This window comes from Xyrauchen texanus, chromosome 20 (genome assembly GCF_025860055.1).
Source record: "Xyrauchen texanus isolate HMW12.3.18 chromosome 20, RBS_HiC_50CHRs, whole genome shotgun sequence".
Classification (NCBI taxonomy): domain Eukaryota; kingdom Metazoa; phylum Chordata; class Actinopteri; order Cypriniformes; family Catostomidae; genus Xyrauchen; species Xyrauchen texanus.
This window is the reverse complement of record NC_068295.1, coordinates 32,569,275-32,591,367: the sequence shown is the minus strand read 5'-3', so window position 1 is coordinate 32,591,367 and position 22,093 is coordinate 32,569,275. Positions and strand designations below refer to the sequence as shown.

Here is a 22,093-nt window from a genome sequence, read left to right as displayed (position 1 = left end):
TTGTTGTAATTAAGTGTGAGATTTACTTGGGTAGAGTGAGAGCGTGAGACAGAGCCTGAAAGCGTCTCACACCAAATGCTTGAGATTAAAACGAACTTTCAGACAAGATTTTGTCAAGACAACATCAATGTTTTTCTAAAAAACTTTACCTATCTAGTTAAAACATATGACGAGAAAAAATAATACTGCACTAACACTGTATTTATTTATTAAAGAAAGAAAAACCTAGATAATAATCCAGTTTTAGTATGTTGGGGATTTCCCCACTTGAGCTCTGTGAGCTGCAAGAACTGAACACATGAACTTAACTGACGGGTTAATTACCTCACTCACACACATCCTTTATATGTGAGATTAATCAAATATATTCATAACATTAATGTAATATTACAACTGAAATCTGCACAGAAGCGTAAGGACAGATGAACTTGAACTAAGTTACATGCTAGTCAGAATGTGTCACTTGCATTGTGAATATTTCCTTAAAAACATGCTATACGTATGTAACACGATATTCTAAACTGTATAAAGGTGAGGAATTTACAACAGACTAACTTATAATAAGTTTCAAAATATTCAATATATATCATTTCACAAGCTCAATTTTTCAGGACAGTTTTCTCATGTTGTTTGCAGTAATTTAACAGATTATCCCGTAAACTTTAATGTGTTTGATACATGTTTAAATAACTTCGAAAATATTTTAATATTTGGTTAAAGTTTGGTCTGTTACAGTATGATTGCTACATGGTAAATGATCTGCACTTATATATCGCTTTTTTTAACCTTAGAGTTTACCAAAGCGATTTACACTGTGTCCCAAACACCCATTCACACACACACTCACACTCACACTCATACACCAATGGCGGCAGAGCTACCATGCAAGGCACTAGCCTGACATTGGGAGCAACTTGGGGTTCAATGTATTGCCCAAGGACACTTCGGCTTGTGGAGTCATGTGGGCCGGGAAACGAACCACATTAGCAGCTAACCCGCTCTACCACCTGAGCCACAGCATGTTTACATTTACATTACATGTTTTTGTAATTTTCCTAATTTTAAATTGGCCAATGGTGATACAAAATCTAGAGAGCAGGGTGGCAGACACAAATATATACACATATAACACTATAATTTAATGACAATGAGTAAAAAATTATAATAAAAATTAGATGTACCCAAAATTGCTGAAATTCCACAAAAACTTATTTAAAATAATAATTACTCAAAATTCGCCAAAATATTTGAAAATTGAAAGTGTGCAGTGTCTACTGACAGCCTTGTCAACCCTTCCCTTCAGCCAATTAGGCACAGTTATTGGCCAATGCCACTTATCTTAAAATCCCAAATATTGGCAGATTAATTGGCCCTGGTCAAACAAATATATCACTAATTATTATTTATTATAACAATTATTCACATTATGATACATATGCCCGCATACTATTTCAGAAATGTAAAGATCCACCAAACGAGATGAAGCCGCACGCTCCTTCAGAGGGCCGGAGCTTGTCTCGCACATAGCGTACTGGGAAACATGTGCTTCGTGGAGATTTAGGGGCTTGTGGGGCGTGTGCTGGGACGAAATCCACCTCATATTCATCCTGCTCGACCTCGCGGCACCGCCGCGCCTCCTCGTTTGAACCCTTCTGAGACACAGAAAAGGCGAGTGGGAGGGCACAAGAGGTTGAATTATCTCTCAGAACAAGATTCGTGAGCGAAGCGACTTGAGATTCATGTCCTCACAGTGAGGACAGTCTGTCTCCATGAGAGCTGACTCTGTGTGGGCGCGGCCCAGACAGAAAACGCAGCCCTAATGCTTGTCTGATGGCGGAATGTGTCTCTCGCACAATGAACACTTACGGAACGACATCTTGAAAAAGACACAAACATGTAAGTAACTCTTTATTGTAGAGAGATTTCAAATAGGTTGTGTATGAAGGCACTCCCCATATGTGTTAATAAACGCAATGTCAAGTGGACTGAGTCTTAAGGGAACTATTACCTTTGTGGCGGTTTAAGTATTGATTCTGTTTGTATATATTTTTCTTTTTTTTTTTGTTTAATAGATGAATCAATAACATCATTTTAATTTAAAAAAAAAATTACAATAATTGCATTACCCATGGTACAGAGAGAAAGATCCACCAATCTGAGAACAGAGGCCAAGGAAACCCGCAAAACATTGCTTGGAGCGACCACGCGTTCCCATGACATACTGTGAATGACGTAATCAAGTCGACCTCCTTTCTCCCTTAAACTACTTATATATTTGTACATTTGCTAATATTTTGCAATAAACTTACAATATATAATTTCTATACTTAAAATCAACAACCTAAAATCAATAGTTTTATACATTTCCAGCGTTTTTTATCGCAGCGCTTCATGGGATTGTAGTCCATACCCTCATGAAAGATGGTAAGTGCACAGTACAATTTTCATATATTTATTTGCCTCAAAACAAAGTAGTGATGTTGTGATTCTCCTCTGAGCTTGTTGGTTTGGTTCAATTACAACTCTTTTACTAAAAATTCTATGGAAGAAATTAATGGGGAAATACACATTCGGAACCCACATTGCTGAAAAGCGGGAGAGCACTGTTGCGTTCTATAGCGGCCCGACATCCTGGCCCGTCGGTCGTAATGTGTGCTTCAACCTGTGCCTTGGTTCCAGGGTCCGGGTTCGGCTATGCATCTAACTCTCACAGAACCCTCCCCGCTTAAATCCTGGACCTGTAAAGTTGCCAGCAGGTAGATACCGGTCTCACAAGGAGAGGAGGTTCTGATGCTCTACATTGGGAGTACGCGAGCAGGGGCGACGATGACCCATGGGAAGGGCGCGTCGTTTCCGTAACAACTGGTATAATCAATTGTGATTCTTTACCTCAGATTACACTATAAACGCAATTATACCAGCTTGTATAGCTAATGCATGTTCTCGAGTTGATTGACCGGCGATTTCTGTATATAAAATGTGATTGGCTCTATTACCTGTAAGGCAGGGCTTCCTGTCTACATCTGCTGACCATAGCAATTTCTCCCATTAATTTTAATAGAAGTGGTCCATCTCTGCTAAATAGTGTCTGTTTTGACAAGCAGGAAATGTTCATGGACAACCATTTAAGTGTTACTTGGAGTAAAAAAGGGAATTTCAGGCTCAACTTGTGCACTTGTTGGCTATCATAAAAACTCAGAATAATTAATTATATCAACGTAACTAAACTCGAACCAACGCTTCGTGTCATCATGTCTATAATACAAACGGTCATCTCGACTCTGTGGAGTACCGGCATGTTTTTTGACCATTTTTACAAATGTTATACCTTAAACATAACACAACCCGCTAAGACTTTGCGCCGATGCGAGTAAAAACACTAAAGACCGGAAATTGAAAACAGTCGAATCGTGGAACACTTCGTGTTCAGGAAAAGTGATGATTGACGTTAAAAAGGGCAAGCCAGCGTTGGTGCATTAGATACAGGAAGTGATTTTGGCCAATGAGCGACCGTGGTGGGCGGGACGATGTGGATTCCGCTCGTTGTCGTCAGCACGCACAGCTCATTCTACCATTGCGTGGAGCAAGAAGGTTCTAGAGAGGTAAGTCGTGTTTTTAACGCACGTTAAACTACAAACGGCTGCTAGATAAATATGTTCCAGACATATTCTTAGCGTTTGGATCTGTTTAATATTATAGCAATCGTTTGTTTTATGTTGATAGGGAAGTTAGCAACAGCTGGTTATCTCTATAACTGTCACACAAAGTGCCTAACCAAGTTACATTTGACAAAAGCAGCTCTCTCTTCCTAATCCAGCTTCTCCCCGGAGATCTGCTATCCCCCCTCGTCTGATCGGCTGCATCGCTCAGCACTTCCGAGGTCTAATCTGTCTTTCCCGTTGTGTCTTGTTACATTTCTTTGGATTACGACCTATACCATCTCCAGGCTCTCCGCTGTCAACCCTTCACTGCGTCGCTGGACGACTAGCGTTGTGTTTATGTCTTTATTTTACGGAAACGGTGAGTATACAAGCGACTAGTTACACTTATTTAACTATTAAAATGTATTGCACATATGTACGGGCTTGATCTATACGTAAGAATTGGGAATAAGTGTTTTGAAGGCCTTTAAAACCAGTACACTCCGTTATCCAATGGGTGTGAACTAGTTTGACAGAAGGAAAACAAAATGGCGTCACTCCGCTAACCGTGACGCACTCTGCAGCTCCGCGACGATCGCACAACTTTAAGCCCCTTTCTGAGGTTTGTCAAAACTGAAACACGTGAGACCGGGTCTGTTTTAATAATTTCCGTCGTCAGTATTCGACGTCTTTATTTCGGGGTAAAAATAGCGTAGTGCAGGTTTGGTGGGTTGAGCTCGATTGGGCAACCCATGTGAATGTCGACCTTGTGTTCAGTACCAGTGACGCGACATCACGCTGTCACCTCAAAAGGGTATCTTTTAAAAGCGAATATTGAAACGCCATGCGCATTCGTGTGGCTTTGCCTTAAGGTTTTAAGCGTTTCGGTTGGTGGGCTATGTTCAATTGCACTAGCTAATGAACGCGCACAGGATAATATGATATTTACTGTAATGTTATATTTGTTTGGTATTAGGAAGTTTGTTCTGTCAAGTATCTTGGTGCGTTTAAATTTATTCCTCACCATGTGTTCATTTGGCTTGAGTCATACTAGAACCTGCTGACGCAATCGATGACGCGTGTAGCTAAACTCTTGATCAAAGGCTCTGCTACCCTATTTCTTTATTTCACGACAAGACGTTTTTTGTGCCTTTTAACAGACTTTGTCACCAAAAAAATTAAATCGAGTCAGTACTCTAAATGAAAGTGAATCTTGAGGGGCATACAACGGTAAATATTGTATTATAGTTATTGAAATATTCATTATTATAATTTTTTGAATAATAAATATTCATGGCCATGTGACTTGAATCTAATACAGTGTTTTTTTTTTCTTCACTTTTCAGAGCTGTTGCGCAGCTGTTGGAACGCGAGCGGGGGAAGTCTAGTCCACGAGCAAGGAGTTTGCAGCCACTGTGGCAAGAGCTTTTTCATGTCAGAGACCGAGCACACTTGCAGTTGTTTATGTCATCCCCTCTTCTCCAGACAGAAGATACCCAAAGAATCCCACTCAAGATCTTTTTATTTTGCTGATAGTGCCTCAGATCACTCAAAATGTCTGTCAACGTCAACCGCAATGTGTCGGACCAGTTTTACCGCTACAAGATGCCCCGTTTGATTGCCAAGGTACTTGTCATGCCAAAAAGAGATATAGTATATAGTATCTTATCTATTCTCTGTCATTCTCATTCACACCATTGATATTATCTTACAGGTGGAAGGCAAAGGGAATGGAATCAAGACGGTCATTGTCAACATGGTCGATGTTGCAAAGGCACTGAATAGGCCTCCAACTTGTAAGTTGTTTTTGTTTGTGGAATTAATAAAAAAAAAAATTATTGATGTACGGGCCTGGGTAGCTCAGCAAGTATTGACACGGACTACCACACCTGGAGTCGTGAGTTCGAATCCAGGGTGTGCTGAGTGACCCCAGCCAGGTCTCCTAAGCAACCATATTGGGCATTCCAAATTGGGATAAAAATTGTTTTTGATTTACAGTAGTACCCCATTGTCATTGTGGAACAAGTTGCATATGTTATCATTAGATTTCTGTGTGAAGGACAAAGTAGAAATTCTCTTTGCTATTTGCTCAGATCCAACTAAGTATTTCGGCTGCGAGTTGGGGGCGCAGACTCAGTTTGACGCAAAGAATGACCGCTACATCGTAAACGGATCCCACGAAGCCAACAAACTGCAGGATATGCTTGATGGATTCATCCACAAGTTTGTGCTGTGCTCCGAGTGTGATAATCCCGAAACTGATCTAGTAAGTTGAGAGTTAGGGTTGCCTGGTGAATATAGATTTGTCCACACATGGTTAAACATTAAAGATTACTCACCAGTTTGCTGTCTGCCAAATGTTTTGACATTTCAGGAGATTATTTACTTGTTTTTTTTTATTTTTGGTGAAGTTGATTTTATGATGCTGTTCAGTACACTCGACTTTGTCCCTTTGCATTCCAAAATGCCTACACAAGTCCACCTGTTGACAAAGTATCCTTAATCCCAAAATGGATGACTGTGAAGGCATAAGTCCTTGAAAATGCTCTTATTGCTCTCACAATTCATAGATCAAATGCCTGCTATACATGGGAGTTTTTCATGTGTTGACTGGGCATTTGTGGCATTCTGCTTTCAGCTTGATTCTCCTGTTTAATTTACCCAAGTAAAGGTATTAACGCCTACTAGAGGTAGGAGAATGACAATATATCGCATTTCGAAATATTGCAAACCAAAATTAACTAGGGTTTATTTGTTTGTGATCTTTTCTTTTAAAGAAAGTTGTATGAGGAACTCTTATTATTTGTAATTTAAATTATGTATTAAAGAACTTTACTCTGATGAGAAATTATAATGTGCTTTTGTGCTCAAATATTTTTCGAAAAAAAAAATAATAATTTCTGTCCAACTTTGTCATTTAATGATATGTCGAAACAAGATTATATTAAACCTCATATCGGACATTGAACTGAATCGTGAGATAACATTAGCGTCCCATCCCTAACTACTGATATTATTATTGAAGATACTTTTAAAGTGTTTTTTGCATCGGATGTCGAATACATTTTGGATGTATTAAATGATTTCCTTTTTTATACATTCCCTTGTACCTCCCAGACTTTCTTTCTTCTGCAGAACACAAATGAAGATTTATAGAAGGCTATTTCAGCTCTTTAGGTCCATAAAATGCAAGTGAATGGTGGTCAGAACTTTGAAGATCCAAAAAGCACACAAGGACAGCATAAAATTTATCGATATGACTCCAGTGGTGAAATCCATGTCTTCAGAAGTGATATGATAGCTGTGAGTGAGAAACGGATCATTATTTAAGTCCTTTTTTACTATAAATTCTCCACTTGCTCTAGGAGCGTTTAGGACCTCTCCAATTCAAAGCTTGTATACAGAAGCAAAAGAACCATCACTATATTACAGAAGGCTGAATCTGGCTCTCAACTATGCAGTTGAGCTAAAAGCTAATGAAAGTAACCCAACATATTCTTCAGGTTTTCATTCTCAACACTCATACCTGTTTGAGGGCCAGACCTAGGTACATCAATCCTTTCGGAATTTGCACAAAACCACACTTGGAGAACATGGACATTAATCTGGACATCCTAACATCGACACATCTGTGCCCTATACCGCCCTGGAATATTAAAAACCAACTATCATGATGAACCTGGCTCAGTATAAAAAAAAAATAAGATAAATCATCCAAATGTCTATCAGGTGAAATTTCTGGGCATAAAGTGGCAACGTACCATCCCATGTACCAGTGTACACAGATGAACCAAAGTCAGACAGATTTCAATATTGTTTTTGTTGGATACCGGGCCATATGGGATTTGTTGCATATATTGACTGTTTCTAAGACAAAATTGATAAATTATTGTAAACGATGTTTAAATTGATATACTGTTGTTTTTGTCATGAATAGCCATTGCTGCTGATATGGCATCAAATTATAAATAAAGAAAGAACTATAAATTCTCCCTGCCCAGTACGTTGGCGTTATGCCAAAGAATGCTAATCACCAGAAACTAAAGAAGAATGTAAAAGTGGAGATTTATAGTACAAAAGTACTTAAATATTGATCTGTTTCTCATCCACACCTATCATATTACTACAGAAGACTTAGATTTAACCACTGGAGACTTCTATGCTGCCTATGTATGATTTTTGGACCTTCAAAGTTCTGGTAAATATACACTTGCATTGTGAGGACCTACAGAGCTGAAAGGTTCTTCTAAAAACCTTTATTTGTGTTCTGCTGAAGAAAGTCATACATTTAGGATGGCATGATTGGGAGTTAATAATGAGAGAAATTTCATTTTTTCATTCTTTTCCTTTAAGAATTTGAAAGTTCTTAAACTATCCACATTTTGTTTGTTGCATTAATCTTTTTTTTTTTTCAGAATGTTAACCCAAAAAAGCAGACTATCGGAAGCGCTTGCAAGGCCTGTGGTTATCGGGGAATGCTGGACACTCGGCATAAGCTTTGCACATTCATCCTCAAAAACCCACCTGGTGAGTGGTGCTGTGACTATTGACTATTAATATGAATGCATCTGACTACCACTGATCACTTTATCGTAAGTCTTGAGGCTTTATTCCCAGCTATTTGTTTAGTACTGTATGCCTTTTAAGAGAATTGCATATGTTATTTTTACTTTATGTTTGAAATCTAGAGAGTGATAGCAGCTGTGTGAAGGAGAAGAAAGAGAAGAAAAACAGAAAGAAGGATAAGGAGAATGGCTCTGGAAGTGGTGAGGCTGGGAACCATAACGACATAGATGCACCAGATGCTGTGGTGAGAGTTTGACCGGAACAAGAGATGCCTATGAACAAAACATATTTTCTAATTTAAGTGCCTTTTGTAGTCAGTACATTTAAGTCTATGTATATGGTAATGTATAGGATGGTGAGGAAGATGACGATGACTGGGCAGAGGAAACAACAGAGGAGGCCCAGCGTCGGCGCATGGAGGAGATCAGCGACCATGCTAAGAACCTGACCCTCAGCGAAGACCTGGAGAAAACCCTAGAGGAGAGAGTTAACATTTTCTACAACTTTGTCAAGGTAATAATGTCAGTCTTGGTTTCACATGCAACATGGCGTTTTCTATAGAGCGCAACAGTAGGGTTCCTGAAGTAAAATCCCCTTTAATTTTCTCCAAAGAAAAAGTTTACCTACCTACACTCTCAAACAACTTTGCAATAAATTTAAAATGATATTGGTTTTAAATGTTTGTTTTTTTAATGTCCTGCTGTTTTTGATTTGATTTTGATCACTGTTGCACTATATTGATATCCTTATATCTGTCCATTTCTGTATTAGATTTTAATATAGCTACTAGGACTAAACGTCCGTCTCTCTCTTTCTGATCAGCAAAAGAAGATGAGTGGAGTGATAGACTCTGCCGATAAGGAGATTCTGGCTGAAGCAGAAAGGCTGGATGTGAGAGCCATGGGGCCACTTATCTTGAGTGAACTGCTCTTCGACGAGAACATCAGAGACCAGATCAAAAAATACATACGCCACTTCCTACGAGTATGTTCTAACAAAATACCAGTTCTAAAAATAAATTCAGATAGATCAGCATTTAGCTCAAGGTGAAAAATTCTACTTGGAGATGTGGAGATGAAGCTATTTAAATAATTTACATGGGCCACTTTAATTTCCAGTAGTGACAGACAATAAATTAAGTGCATTTATTCATAAATGTAAAAGTGCTGAAAGTTCCAAATTCACTTTTCTTGCAGTTTTGCCACAATGACAAGAAAGCTCAGAAGTATCTGCTGGGAGGCTTTGAGTGTCTGGTGAAACTTCATCAAAGTCAGCTGCTGCCACGAGTGCCCATTATTCTCAAAGACTTCTATGATGCTGACCTGCTGGATGAGGATGTCATCCTCACATGGGCAGAAAAGGTGTGCATTTCACACACTGCTCAATAAATACTTGGATGGATTAAAAACACCATGAACTCAAAATCAGTGAAGATATTAGCTTAGAAATCATGTAAATGCTAGCATACTCCTTTTAGCAGTTGAACGAATTAAAAATGTAGTCTCTATTTCTGAAAGAAACTGCTCGTCAAGCCAACTTGCGGCAACTTTAAGAATATTACATGATATTAGACCATGAAACAGTTCTTAATGTTTTCAAATAAATCAAGGCACCTACCTGTTTATTTTTTACATGTGTACTGTATATATATACTGTGAATCCTTAGAGACACAAAAATTAGAAGGTTCCTTTTTTTGTTTTAGGTATCTAAGAAGTACATTTCCAAGGAGCTGGCCAAAGAGATCCATGCAAAGGCAGCTCCCTTTGTCAAATGGCTGAAAGAGGCAGAGGAGGAAAGTGAGGGCAGTGAGGAAGATGAAGAGGAAGGTGATGAAAATGTTGAGGTAATTTTCCCTCCACTCTATATTGTTGGAAAAATTTCGGTTGAATTAACTCTTTTTACAACTTTTACCCAAGTTGAGCATAGGTCAGAATAGTTCACCAAAAAATGAAAATTTCTTTACCCTGATGCCATCCCAGATGTGTATACTTTCATTATTCTCCTGAACACATTATTTTTAGAAGAATATCTCAGCTCTGTGGGTCCATACAATGCAAGTGAATGGGGTCCAAAACTTCAAAGCTCAAAAAGCACATATAGGCAGCATAAAAGTAATCCATATGGCCCCAGTGGTTAAATCCATGTCTTCAGAAGCGATATGATAGCTGTGGGTGAGAAGCAGACCAATATTTAAGTCCTTTTTTTTTACTATAAATCTCCACTTTCACTTCCACATTCTTCTTGCTTTTGGCAATATGCACAAAGAATGCAAAACGCCACCTACTGGCCAGGAAAGACACCCACACCTATCATGTTGCTTCTGAAGACATGGATTATTTTATGTGGTTTTTTGATCTTCAAAGTTTTAGACCCCTGTTGTATGGACCTACAGAGCTTAGAGAAATTCTTCATTTGTGTTCTGCAGAAGAATGAATGTCATACACATCTGGGATGGCATAATGGTGATTTTAAATTTTTGGGTGAACTACCTCTTTAAGAATTAGTTATTTGTGTATAGTAAAAATTGTCCTTGCACAAGATAAATGTAAGTTTTTCATGTACCACATATGTGTTCGAGGTGCAGGGTCATGTAGTAGTTAATTAGAAACAAACAGCTTTATATTGTAACTGTCAGCAGGAGCCCTGGGACTGTAATTAGTGTAATTACATTAGCAGTTCTTTCTCTGCTACAGTTAGAAAATAGCTGAGAGTTGTGCCTGCCACATTCACTTTTGCTGAACAATGTAGCCAAGTTTTATTTCAATGCAACTCTTTTTCCACTTCAGGTTGTGTATTCTTCCTCCGCACGAGAGCTGAAGGTGGAGACCGTTCAGCCAAAGAAAGTGGAGGAGGATGACGACCTTGACATAGATGCCATTTAAAGAAATGACAAATGAAAAAGCAGTGTCTGTCTTCCTGGAATCTTGCTACTTCCTGATAAAATTATCCTCTAATGATAAAATTGATCACATTTGTCTTGCTTTTTTTTTCTCACTTTTTCCATAGTAATACCTGCTTTATTAGAATAATTTTAATATAGCTCTTTCATTGACTTGCTGCTGAAGTATTTGGAGCTTTATTGTCTGTATTGAGCTGTTTTGTTGTATTGTGAGCTTGACTTTGATTCATGGGTTTGCTTATACTGCACGTTACTTTTTGAAATCATAAAATAAAGTTTTTTGCTATACATTTTATGGACAATGCATAACTCCTTTTAAGAGTCTGTAAAGTGCAGATCACTAAAGGCTATCTCCCTAAGTGAAATACATTTGATTGGTCAGAGTTTGTGTCATACTGATGATATGAATTTCAAAAACCTCACAAAAATGTTAACACTGTCAAACAGGAGAAAATTTGAGTGAGGAAAATATAGGTAGGTTATTGTACTTTTAAATTGTTTTTGAAGGTGGTTATTACTATTTCTATTTTTTAAATGCAAATAAGTTGCGTGAATAATTTCAGTCACATGACTATTGAAAAGATTGACAGCAAACCGAAATGTGATAAATTAACTGGTTATGCTATTTACTGAGCAAAGGGCTTTATCAGAGACTGGTGAGATATCTGAATGCATATATAAGTACTTGAAACCATTTGAAGTGTAGAAAACGGTCTAGTTATTTATGATTAAGTCAACTCTGAAATGGCCACTAGGTGGCTTACATTGCATCTAACAGGTCGACGGCGACTGAGGCTATGCTGAAGCTCCATTTTGAAGAAACTTTTTTTTTTTTTTTTTACAAGTATGGTATCGGTGTTTTGGCCATGCCGATACGTTTTCTAAAAGAAAGACGCTTTGTTCTTAAATATTACGCAAAGTTCCTATTTCAATAAGGGTTATTTATTATTCTATTTAGTTATTTTTATAACTAACATAAATTTCAATAAAAAAACAAATATTACATATGTATTATACAAAATACAAATATATTGTTGATTGTTAGTTTATGATATCAAATGCAATAACTAAATCTAACGAATGGAATCGTATCGTGAAGTGTTCTCGAGATTTCTTTCTTCTACGAAAACATTGCAACATTCAGTAGCAACTCAAAATTTCCACCCTATAGCGAACAATGATAATTTAATGAAACCAAGCACCAAAAACGGCACATTCTATATTTCCACAACTTACTGACATAAGACAGATGAATACATTTACATGTGTATTCAGTGTTTCAAAAATTGTCACGCCGAATGTTGATCTTATGAAAATGACACACGAGTTTTGTGACCGTATACGGTATATCACATGTACTCATAGCCTAGAATATCATTGTTATTCCTGTCAGACTGTAATCGTTGCAAAAAGACATACTTTGTTTTAAGGGAATGTAATGGCAGAAGAGGAATGGTATGTTGGATAAAAAGACTAAACTGTGAATTGCACATAATTATTGCACAGTGGGGCAGTTTTAACTCCTGATGGTTCTGGTGTTATGCATGTTAATGCAAGAACTTATGTTATTTTTAATGCTAAAAAACATTCTTGAGAACTCTCAAGCCCTGCATGAACACTCAAATCTGCTGGTGGTGAAATGTTTACCTCGGCCATTGATATTAATAATGCTTTTAAAGAATTCTATATTGATCTTTATAGTTCCACGTCTTCGTCTACTGATGAAGATATTTTAAACTTTGTGGAACCATTAGAACTTCCTAAATTGACGACTGAGCAATAAAAATCTTTTGGAGGAGCTTGACGAGGTAATTAAGGCCCTACTTACAGGCAAGGCTCCGGGGCCAGATGGCTTTGCCGCTGAATTTTTTAGATCTTACGCTATAGAACTGGCTCCACTTTTGTTAGAAGTTTATATGAATTAATTAAAGAATGGAAAGCTTCTGCCAACCATGACACAAGCCCGGATCAGTCTGTTTCTTAAAAAGGACAAAGATCCAAGTGATTGTATGACATCTCTTATATAGTTCAGGTGGGGTTTATTCAGGGCCGCAGCTCTTCTGACAACATTAGGTGTCTCATCAGTATTATGTGGTCAGTAGCGAATGATCTGACTCCGGTCGTTGCCATCTCATTTGACGCCAAAAAGGCATTTGATGTGGAAGAAATAAACATTTTATTATCTTTTTAAGATTTTGAAAATGTATGGGTTCGGGAGTACATTTATTGGTAGGATTAAATTACTTTATAGACACCCTGTTGCAGCGGTACAAACAAATTGATTAATTTCAGATTATTCTACTCTGAATAGGGGCACTCGGCAGGGTTGCCCTCTTTCCCCCATTATAGTTCTGTCTGCCCTGTAACCATTAGCAGCTGCGATAAGAAAGGAAGATGATTTTCCAGGGGTGGTTGCAGGAGGTGTGGGACATAAACTTCTGCTTTATGCAGATGATATTTTATTATTCGTCTCCGACCCTACTAGATCACTGCTTTGCCTCCACAGAATTATGAATTCCTTTTCCAAAGTCCGAAGCTTTGGCTCTGACAGTGTACTGTCCAGTAACGGCCTTCTAGCCGGGCACATTCCAGTGGCCCAAACAGGGTATTAAGTATTTGGGTATTTTATTCCCAGCAAATTTGTTTGATTTAGTTTTTTAATTTTGACCCTTTAATAAAAAGGTTTTCGAGTGATGAGGCTTCATTACATTTATCTATAATTGGGAAGGTTAATGTTATTAAAATGAATTGTATTCCAAAATTCAACTACCTGCTACAGTCACTCTTATAGATGTCCCCCTCTCTTATTTCAAGCAATTTGAAAGCATAGCGAAGTCCTTCATTTGGTAAACGTCCCAGACTACATTTCAATAAGTTACATAGGCTGGTTGACAAAGGTGGGCTAGGCCTACCCAAGATTTTGTTTTATTATTATGCATTTGGTCTCAGACATTTGGCTCACTGGTCACTTCCACCAGAGAGAGCCCCTCCCTGGTTTTGTATTGAACAGGAAGTTCTTGCCCCTATTTTGCCATTGCAAAGCCTTTCTATTAAACTAATCGGAGTAATTAAGTTACACCCCGTTATCTCACATTTGCATGTGATTTGGACAAGAGGGGCCAGAGTATTTAATTTGGACATTTATTTAAATGTTGCCTCAAGCATATGGCTGAACCCCAAATTAAGTATCAACAAATCCCCTTTCTGTTGGTCAGAGTGGATTGTGGATTGTGTTACTACATTCAGCAACCTGTATGAAAGTGGAGTGTTGAGATCTTTTGAGAATTTGGGTCATCATTTTGGGATTCCCAGATCTCTGTTTTATAGGTTTTTACAGCTGCACCACCTGCTCTGTACTGTTTTTGGGAGTAGCATACACCCCACTTAGCGTTCTAGGAGGGTTCTCTGGTAGTAGAGAGAGTGGTAATTGCCAGTGTGTGTGATTTTTATATATATATATATATATAAAATAAAATAATGAGGATAATCAAACGATTTTAATTTAAACATGCTGTTGACGAATATATGACATGGAAAAAATAATCCTGCAAGATATTAACAATTCACAAACAGAAGGAGAAACATCTGAAGAAACGTTCAACTAATCCAGTATGTTAGGTCATTTCCCCGCTTGAGCTGAGTGAACAGAAATAGTTGAACACTGGCAAAATGAACTGCTTTACAAATGGATTAATAACCTCACTCAAACGCATCCTAATTATACATGAGATTAATCTCTAGGCATATCCACAACAGCTACTGTGCAATAGATTTAGGCACGTGTGAAAAACTTTCAAAGTGAGGATAAAAAAATAAATGACAAATAGTTTTCATTAATCAATTAACAGCATTGTGTCAAGGAGGGTGTGGCCGGGCCATGATGATGCACGCCCGACCCATAATCAGGCTAATCAGGCTGACCAGGAATAAAAAAATATTTCATCATTTAATCAATCTCTTAAAATCCCAAATGTATATGACTTTCGTTCTTCTGCTGAACACACACAAAGGTTTTTAGAGGAATATTTTAGCTCTGTACGTCCATACAATTCAAGTGAATGGTGACCACAACTTGGAAGGTCCAAAAATCACATAAAGGCAGCATACAAGTAATCCATGCAACTCTAGTGGTTAAATCTATGTCTTCTGAAGTGATGTTATAGGTGTGGGTGAGAAACAGATGCTCCCTGCCCTGAAGCGGAAGTATGCATGAAGAATATGAATCACCAAAAACACAAGAATAAGAAAGTGACATTTAATGACTGAGCTGAGAGGAGAATATGTAGTTAAAATGATACACCTACATTGTATGGACATACAGATCTGAAATATTCTTCTAAAAACCTTTATTTGTGTTCTGCTGAAGAATGAATGTCATATACATCTGATGGCATGAGGGTGAGTAAATGATGAGAGAGTTTAAATTTTTTGGTGAACTGTCCCTTTAAAATGATGTAATCTCAAATTAGCCACTTGCATAGAAAGAACCTAGTTGAACTGGGTGAACTCAACAAAATTATTCATCAATGTTACTCAAATAAATCTCTTTTATTTGTTTATGTACAAACTAGTGAAAGTGAACGTTAGCATGCTAGTTGGAAGCTCTACAGTGTTGTTTAGTAATTATGCTATGGTTAGCACAGCAATTGCTCAATGAAGCGAGAAATCAATCTCATGTGCGACTTTTACCTGACCTCATCGTTACCTCAAATTCCACTCTTCACCATAATGTTAACCCCAAAACTCCACAACCCAATGCTTAAAGTTTTTAATTGTATTCTGTAGGGAATAATTTAATCATCCAAATAAAATAAAGTTCAAATAAATGATAAAGTATTTACAAATTTCTCTTTCTTTTGAGTTCATGAAAATGACACCTTTTAAGTAACCTGAACTCTTTTATTGTTTTGAGTTTAATGAACTTTTGTTTTGTTTAAACTCAAATTGGGCAGAGGATTTCTTGTTCCCAGCATGCTTTGTATGGGACTCGATAGGGAAAGTAAATGTTCAAATTAAGTGTTATTTTATGTGTTTTTGCAACATGAATGCAAAGGAGGAAACTTTTTGGTGTTTAATGTTTTGTTATGTTGTGATTTAGAAGAGTTTCTGTTATGTTGGATTTTTGGGAGTTACCATTATGGTGATGAGTGGAGCTTGATTTTAGGTTGAGGACCGATACCAAATGAGTATTTCAATTTTTCTTTAACCATTATCTATATATATTACATATATATATATAATTATATCTGGAGAGGTGGTGGTGTAGTGGACTAAAGCACATAACTGGTAATAAGAAGGTTGCTGGTTCGATCCCCACAGTCACCACCATTGTGTCGCTTTGGATAAAAGTGTCTGCAAATGCATAATTGTAAATGGTTATTTACTCAAAATTTTTAATTAAGTGCCATCAAAATATATGAGTTTGCTTACTCAATTTTTCTAAGTTAAGAGCAATTAGCATGCATATGTAGTACAAAATCAAAACCTAACAGTTCCGCTTACTTAAATTTGGAGTTTATTAACTCTAAAAATGTTGATGTAACTGATTACCTAATTTTTTTTTTTAGTTCTGCTAACTTATTCGAGTTTACAGTGCAACATAAAACATTTAACACTAAAATTATCCCCCTTTATATTCATCTTGTACAAAAAAAACACATAAAATAACACAAGTTTAACATTTACTCTCCCTATCGAGTCCCATGTAAAGCAAGCTGAGAACTGGAAATCCCCAGCCCAGTTTTATCAACACCACAAAAAGTATTCATGTAGTTTCAACTCAAACAGATTAAGTAAACATCCATTTGACAAATTTAAATGGATAGAACACAATATTTTTTCTAGAACTGTGTTGCTTTGTGCAGCAAAAATTATTTTTGAGTGTTGTATTTTCTATGTTTGATACATGTTAATTAGTTAAATTAATAAATGTTTATACATTTTTGTAAATGTTTGAATATTCGCTTAACGTTTGGTCTGTTAGTTTGACACATGTTTTTGCCATTTTGCACATTATCATTAACTAAATGTTATTTTTGTTGACTAAAACGATATGCCATTTGACTAAAATAAATAAATATGACATGAAATATTAACTAAATTTGAAGGACATTTTCAAGGTGAAAATGTCTAAAACAACAAAAACTTGTAGGCCTACAAATGAACACAGCCTTGCTATGTGTAGCACCTGCATCTCAGCATATTGTTAGAAACCAATCCTGATCGTTTCAGCTGACCACATTTCATTGCCCATTGTTTTTTCGTACATTAAAATGGAATGCAGGCTTTGCAAAATAAGTAACACGATTACTTTAGTTTAATAGCCATTAATGCACAATGCCAATGCTGATGCCCTACAACAAGAAGCCTTGGTCCCGTTACCAAATGTAACAGTGGACACCAACTAAAATAAACCCTCAATGACTAAAAGAGTGGAAAGAAACTCTCAATGACACCAAATAAAAAAAAAACCTCAATCTTTATTTGAAATAAGAGTCAAACCATATATGGTAAAACTCAATTGAACAGGGTGTGTCACGGATGTTATGGTTTGACGAAGCTTTCCACTTTTTCCCATATGAACACCTAACTTCGAATCAACAGCAGCCTGAGGGATGCGGCTCTCTCCAATGAGCGCAGTGGGCCGACTGTTTCCTCACTTCCTCTGTCTCTCTCTCAGGGCTCGGCTCGAAACTCCTGTTCTGTAGGGCAGCCATCTTGGATCTCGATTTAAACGGAAGGTGACTGACACGACTGCTGCTCTGGTACAATGGAACCGTCAACGAGCGCGTCTTCCCCGCGTCCCCGATGCCATTGAGCACCCGCCGTTACCCGTGAATGTATCGGACAGTCCTCGGAAGGATCGTTCGATGAACAGATTATATTTGAGGGAAATCGCAGCGGAACTGCGGAGGCCCTGTGAAGTGCAATTTTCTCTATTCTTACTTGAACCGGACATCCGAAATATGAGAACATATGAGACAGCAACGCCAGGCCATAAAGTATTATGTTTTTAACAGTGCAAAAGTTATAGTACATATAGCCGACCTCATTCGCTATTTAGTAATCTATTAAATGGCTTGACGTCGCTGTTGTAACAAAGTCAGAGACCGCGAGCGTCCACCCAAACTTTTCAACAAGTTTGTAACCAGTTTCAGAGGCAAATCAATGCTGTTGACCAAGCGGGGAATCTGCCAGATATATATCTTCCCTCTGGTTTCATCGCAAAATCTGCTGCTTAAATTGTAATTCGTGGAAAGCGGCTTCCTATCAACACAATGTCAACAACAACAACTAGAGCCCCTCTGCCAACCGTCAACGAACGGAAAGCTGAAAACGTGAGTAGCCTGTTCTTTTGTACTTTTATTCGCTTAATACTCGGTCTTAACCCATTTGAACTGCCTCCATACTACTGTTATCTTGCTCTGGTCACGTCGCAATGCACGACTGTGTCTCAAAACCTTGTGAGCTGCATACATAGACCGCAGTTTTGGATGTCAAAGCTGTAGGTAGAGAAACAATGCTACCTACTAAGACCATCCAGCTCATTTTCGGCAGAAATGTAAGGCATCCCACGTCGTCTTTTTTTGTGCTGACTGTGTGCTTTAAGTGGATTAGCAGTGTTTTTTTTCCAGTCTTAAAGACAGATGGGGCACCAGGCTGAAGTGACGCATGGGGTCCAGGGCATCGGTGATTTGGCTCTTATATTCTGCTTAACGAGTGCAACATATGCTTGATTACTCCTGCACACTTGCTGCCACTGACCGTGCGTGGGTTTGCATGTTTAATGCGAGGATGGGATGCAGATATGGCGCATTGGCGTCAGTCTCCGTCCTATAGGTTACTGCACATACGTCAGCAGTGAGGGAAGGTGACATGAGAATGCAGTAACTCTGAATAATAGAGGATAATATCTATCTATCTATCTGTCTATCCTGTCTGTCTGTCGGTCTATCAGTCTCTTGTCTGTCTGTCGGTCTATCAGTCTCTTGTCTGTCTGTCGGTCTATCAGTCTCTTGTCTGTCTGTCTATCTATCTGTATTACTGAATGAAGAGAACTGTGTGCACTGTAACCCTTTACATTTACTATGTTAAAGGATACTGTAGAACCCTGTGTGTGCCCTGTATCTGAGCATGTAATTTTCTATGGGATATTTATTGACATTTATATTTATTATTATTATGTGGCTTATAAGAGTGTACCTATTTCAATGCAAATTTGGTGCTTTCATTTATACAATGAGTCAAATGAGGTATCAGTTACCCTGCCATTCAACCCCACCCGCCCCAAAATCTCTCTCTCCCTCACACACACTGGGTGTCGAAAAGATCCAGCAGTGATGCATCTCGTTAGTATCGGTGTTGGTGGATGGGAGAGTATTGATGAGTTCTTCACACAAAAAAGACAGGACTGTTTGGTTCAATGCCATTCAGCTTGCGAACACAAAAATGAGAGGATCGCAATCTAATATGAGGCACCGTGCAAGTATCGTAAGTGACCTTTAAACAAGATAATTCTTTGCGGTCAAATAATTACTGTGGCTTTTGTTTCTGTTTGTATCAAGCCGGACTATGTTGGTGGGTTTATAAATCTAGAGCTTTGTGAATAACATTCAGTTTGGTGCGTCAGGGGACAATATGCAGGATTAAGTGGGAACATTGTATGTATTGCAGTGTCAGCGTGCCTTTTACACAGAGGTGTTGTTACCACGCAAGGCTTACCAACTTGCTAAGCATTATCCTGTTGGAACGTTTAGGACCAAATTAATTGAACAGTTGTTATTTGGAGCCTGGTGCATGTTGTGCGAGGGTCCTCTCACAAGGTAAAGACCTTAAGAAATTTTAGTAGAGGTCAACCGATGGCAATATTCAAAGAGCATGGTGGCCAATAGGCCCATATGATGCTGATATGTCACATAATTTAATATAATAGTATGACATATACGTACATTGGCTAAAACATTAATTAACTTTTATTTAGCACTATATTTACTCAATTTCATACAACTTCAACTAGTAGAAATGACCAATTTTAGTAATTTTTTTGCACAAATAAATAGTAATGCATTAGAAAGAAGGAAATGACAACAGTGCACACGACGACGTGTGCATTAGCAGTCACAATTTTCACAGAGTCAAATTAATTGCACATACAGTGAATATGACATTTACGTATAATTCCGCACTTAGGGGTGAAACGGTTCGAATTTCTCACTGTTCGGTTTGTATCATGGTTTTATGGTCACAGTTTCGGTATGGTTTGGTATTTGCTGTGTTCAGAATTTTTTTTTTATTACTACCAAATCCAAAGAAAACTCTATTTGGTAAACACTTCAACAGATTTGCCCTTAATAAAAATCATGGTTTTACAACAGTAACCATAGTTTAACCATGTTATTTGTAGTAAAAACCATAAGAACCACAAAATCAACATGGTTACTGTCATGGTTACAATATATAGTAAAATCAAGGTTGCCAAATGGAAACTACAGTGTTACTGTTATAAAACCATGGTTAATTGTATCAAAACCATGATTTCTGCTCAGAAAACCATGTTGATAGCAGTCATGGTTACTACAATATTACTATAGTTAAACCATGGAGACTAGATTGAATCAACATTTAAAATTAATACCTGGAATATTATGCTACATGCATCAACATAAAGTGCATTTCAAACTCAACATATATTCAAGATTCAGAATCTGTACTTCACTATATAATGAATAGCCTTGCTATTAAAATAGATACAAGAAGGGATGTTGTGATAATGCGGCTCAAGTATTTTAATCATACGTGGAAATCCCAAATGGCAATGAATATCTCAAGCACTTAAGTTATTGTCTCATGTCTGTCCAAATTAGCACTGTGTATCTGCTTAAAAACAGAAGATCATGTGTGCAATTTCGGCTCACCTGTGGCTCATCACCCCGGGTGATGTAATGATTAATCGTGTATCTATGTATTACTATATCAGCATTTTAATGCCATTAATCAAAGTGCATCATTGCCGCTCGCTTGCATGATAGATTACAGCCACGCGAGGAAACAGGAAAAACTTGTGCACATTTTAAACCCTCATATGCATTTTTGACATATATTACCATTATACGGCACTTGGGTCGAGCGACGTCTGCAAACAGTGCCTGTTTTGTAAAAGTTTTTTGTGTAATTGAATGCAAAAAGAAAATGTTCCCAGCAAGGAGAAGCGCATGGTCCTGTCTCTCTGCAGCTTGTTTTCTCCGCTAGCCATTTTCAACTACCGGTACACACAACGTGTGCGGAACTGTGAGGTCATCAAGTTGGAGCTTGCCTACCTACAGAGCCATACAGGTGCATTAGCGATGGAGCATGTAACTGTGCCTGTCTATTTGATGCTTTGTTTTTTTCACCAAACCTGTCCTTCCAGATGCGTCATTAAACTTGAGGTGAACTGTGGTGCCAATGCTTACTGAAGCCTGGGTGGCGAACCATACGTTTATTTTGTCATTTTTTTACACATTTTTGGAATTTGAATGACCAATAATCACTGTTGTCTCATTTAACCAGTTAGATCAAATAACTGCGATCAGACGATTATTTAATAATCACAACAGGCCTAATCCAGGCTATTATTAAACACGATTTAGAGAAATATATATGAGCGCTCCACAGGAAAAAAAAATACTGGATTTGTGCAAGTTCTGTGAAGTTTGTGAATTAAACCTGTTTAAAGGTACTATATGTAAGATTGACAACAAGTGTTTGAAATGGGTACTGCAGTCCAATCTGCCCTGCCCCACACTTGAAGCTCATGCGGGTTGCCAGAATGTTGACATGCAAATTAGCCAACTTCGCATCTGTTTTAAAGGATTTCTGGGCTTTAAGCTGTCTCCATCTTCCAAAGGCATCTCCAATATTTATCAATATCTATGCTTTGGTCATGGTGGTATTTAGACGGATGGTGAGGCTTTTTAGGTCTGGTGGAATCTGTTATCTCTGATCCAG

The 22,093-nt window shown here is 37.8% G+C and overlaps 2 protein-coding genes across 13 annotated transcripts in view; both read left to right on the top strand.

Moving 5' to 3' along the window:
• The first annotated feature begins 3,457 nt into the window (after positions 1-3,457).
• On the top strand, positions 3,458-11,389 carry LOC127661007 (eukaryotic translation initiation factor 5-like). 2 transcript variants are annotated; one of them, XM_052151531.1, is made up of 12 exons: positions 3,458-3,602; positions 3,818-4,020; positions 4,988-5,267; positions 5,356-5,437; positions 5,735-5,907; positions 8,057-8,168; positions 8,330-8,451; positions 8,559-8,720; positions 9,030-9,191; positions 9,404-9,568; positions 9,911-10,051; positions 10,995-11,389. In XM_052151531.1, exons 3-12 carry the CDS (start codon positions 5,196-5,198, stop codon positions 11,088-11,090), a joined length of 1,287 nt encoding a protein of 428 aa, XP_052007491.1. In that variant the 5' UTR covers positions 3,458-3,602; positions 3,818-4,020; positions 4,988-5,195; the 3' UTR covers positions 11,091-11,389. The 2 variants fall into 2 exon arrangements, with proteins under 2 accessions (XP_052007491.1, XP_052007492.1); XM_052151532.1 differs by lacking the exons at positions 3,458-3,602; positions 3,818-4,020 and adding an exon at positions 4,537-4,871.
• Positions 11,390-17,730: 6,341 nt separating this feature from the next.
• LOC127660449 (MAP/microtubule affinity-regulating kinase 3-like) overlaps positions 17,731-22,093 on the top strand; it is a 42,977-nt gene continuing 38,614 nt past the window's right edge. For 7 of the 11 annotated variants that reach the window (XM_052150683.1, XM_052150679.1, XM_052150681.1 and 4 more), the window contains exon 1: positions 19,468-19,597. In XM_052150683.1, the coding sequence (XP_052006643.1) occupies positions 19,490-19,597 (108 nt within the window). In that variant the 5' untranslated portion in view covers positions 19,468-19,489. Of the gene's footprint in view, positions 18,445-19,467; positions 19,598-22,093 lie in introns of those variants that run through there. The other 4 variants (XM_052150685.1, XM_052150690.1, XM_052150682.1 and 1 more) reach the window with 3 other exon arrangements.

Coding starts and splice junctions, on each gene's coding strand:
- LOC127661007 (XM_052151531.1), top strand. CDS start 5,196: ATGTCTGTCAACGTCAACCGCAATGTGTCGGACCAGTTTTACCGCTAC. Junction 8,169..8,329: donor CATCCTCAAAAACCCACCTG/GTGAGTGGTGCT, acceptor TTTGAAATCTAG/AGAGTGATAGCAGCTGTGTG. Junction 9,192..9,403: donor ACATACGCCACTTCCTACGA/GTATGTTCTAAC, acceptor CTTTTCTTGCAG/TTTTGCCACAATGACAAGAA.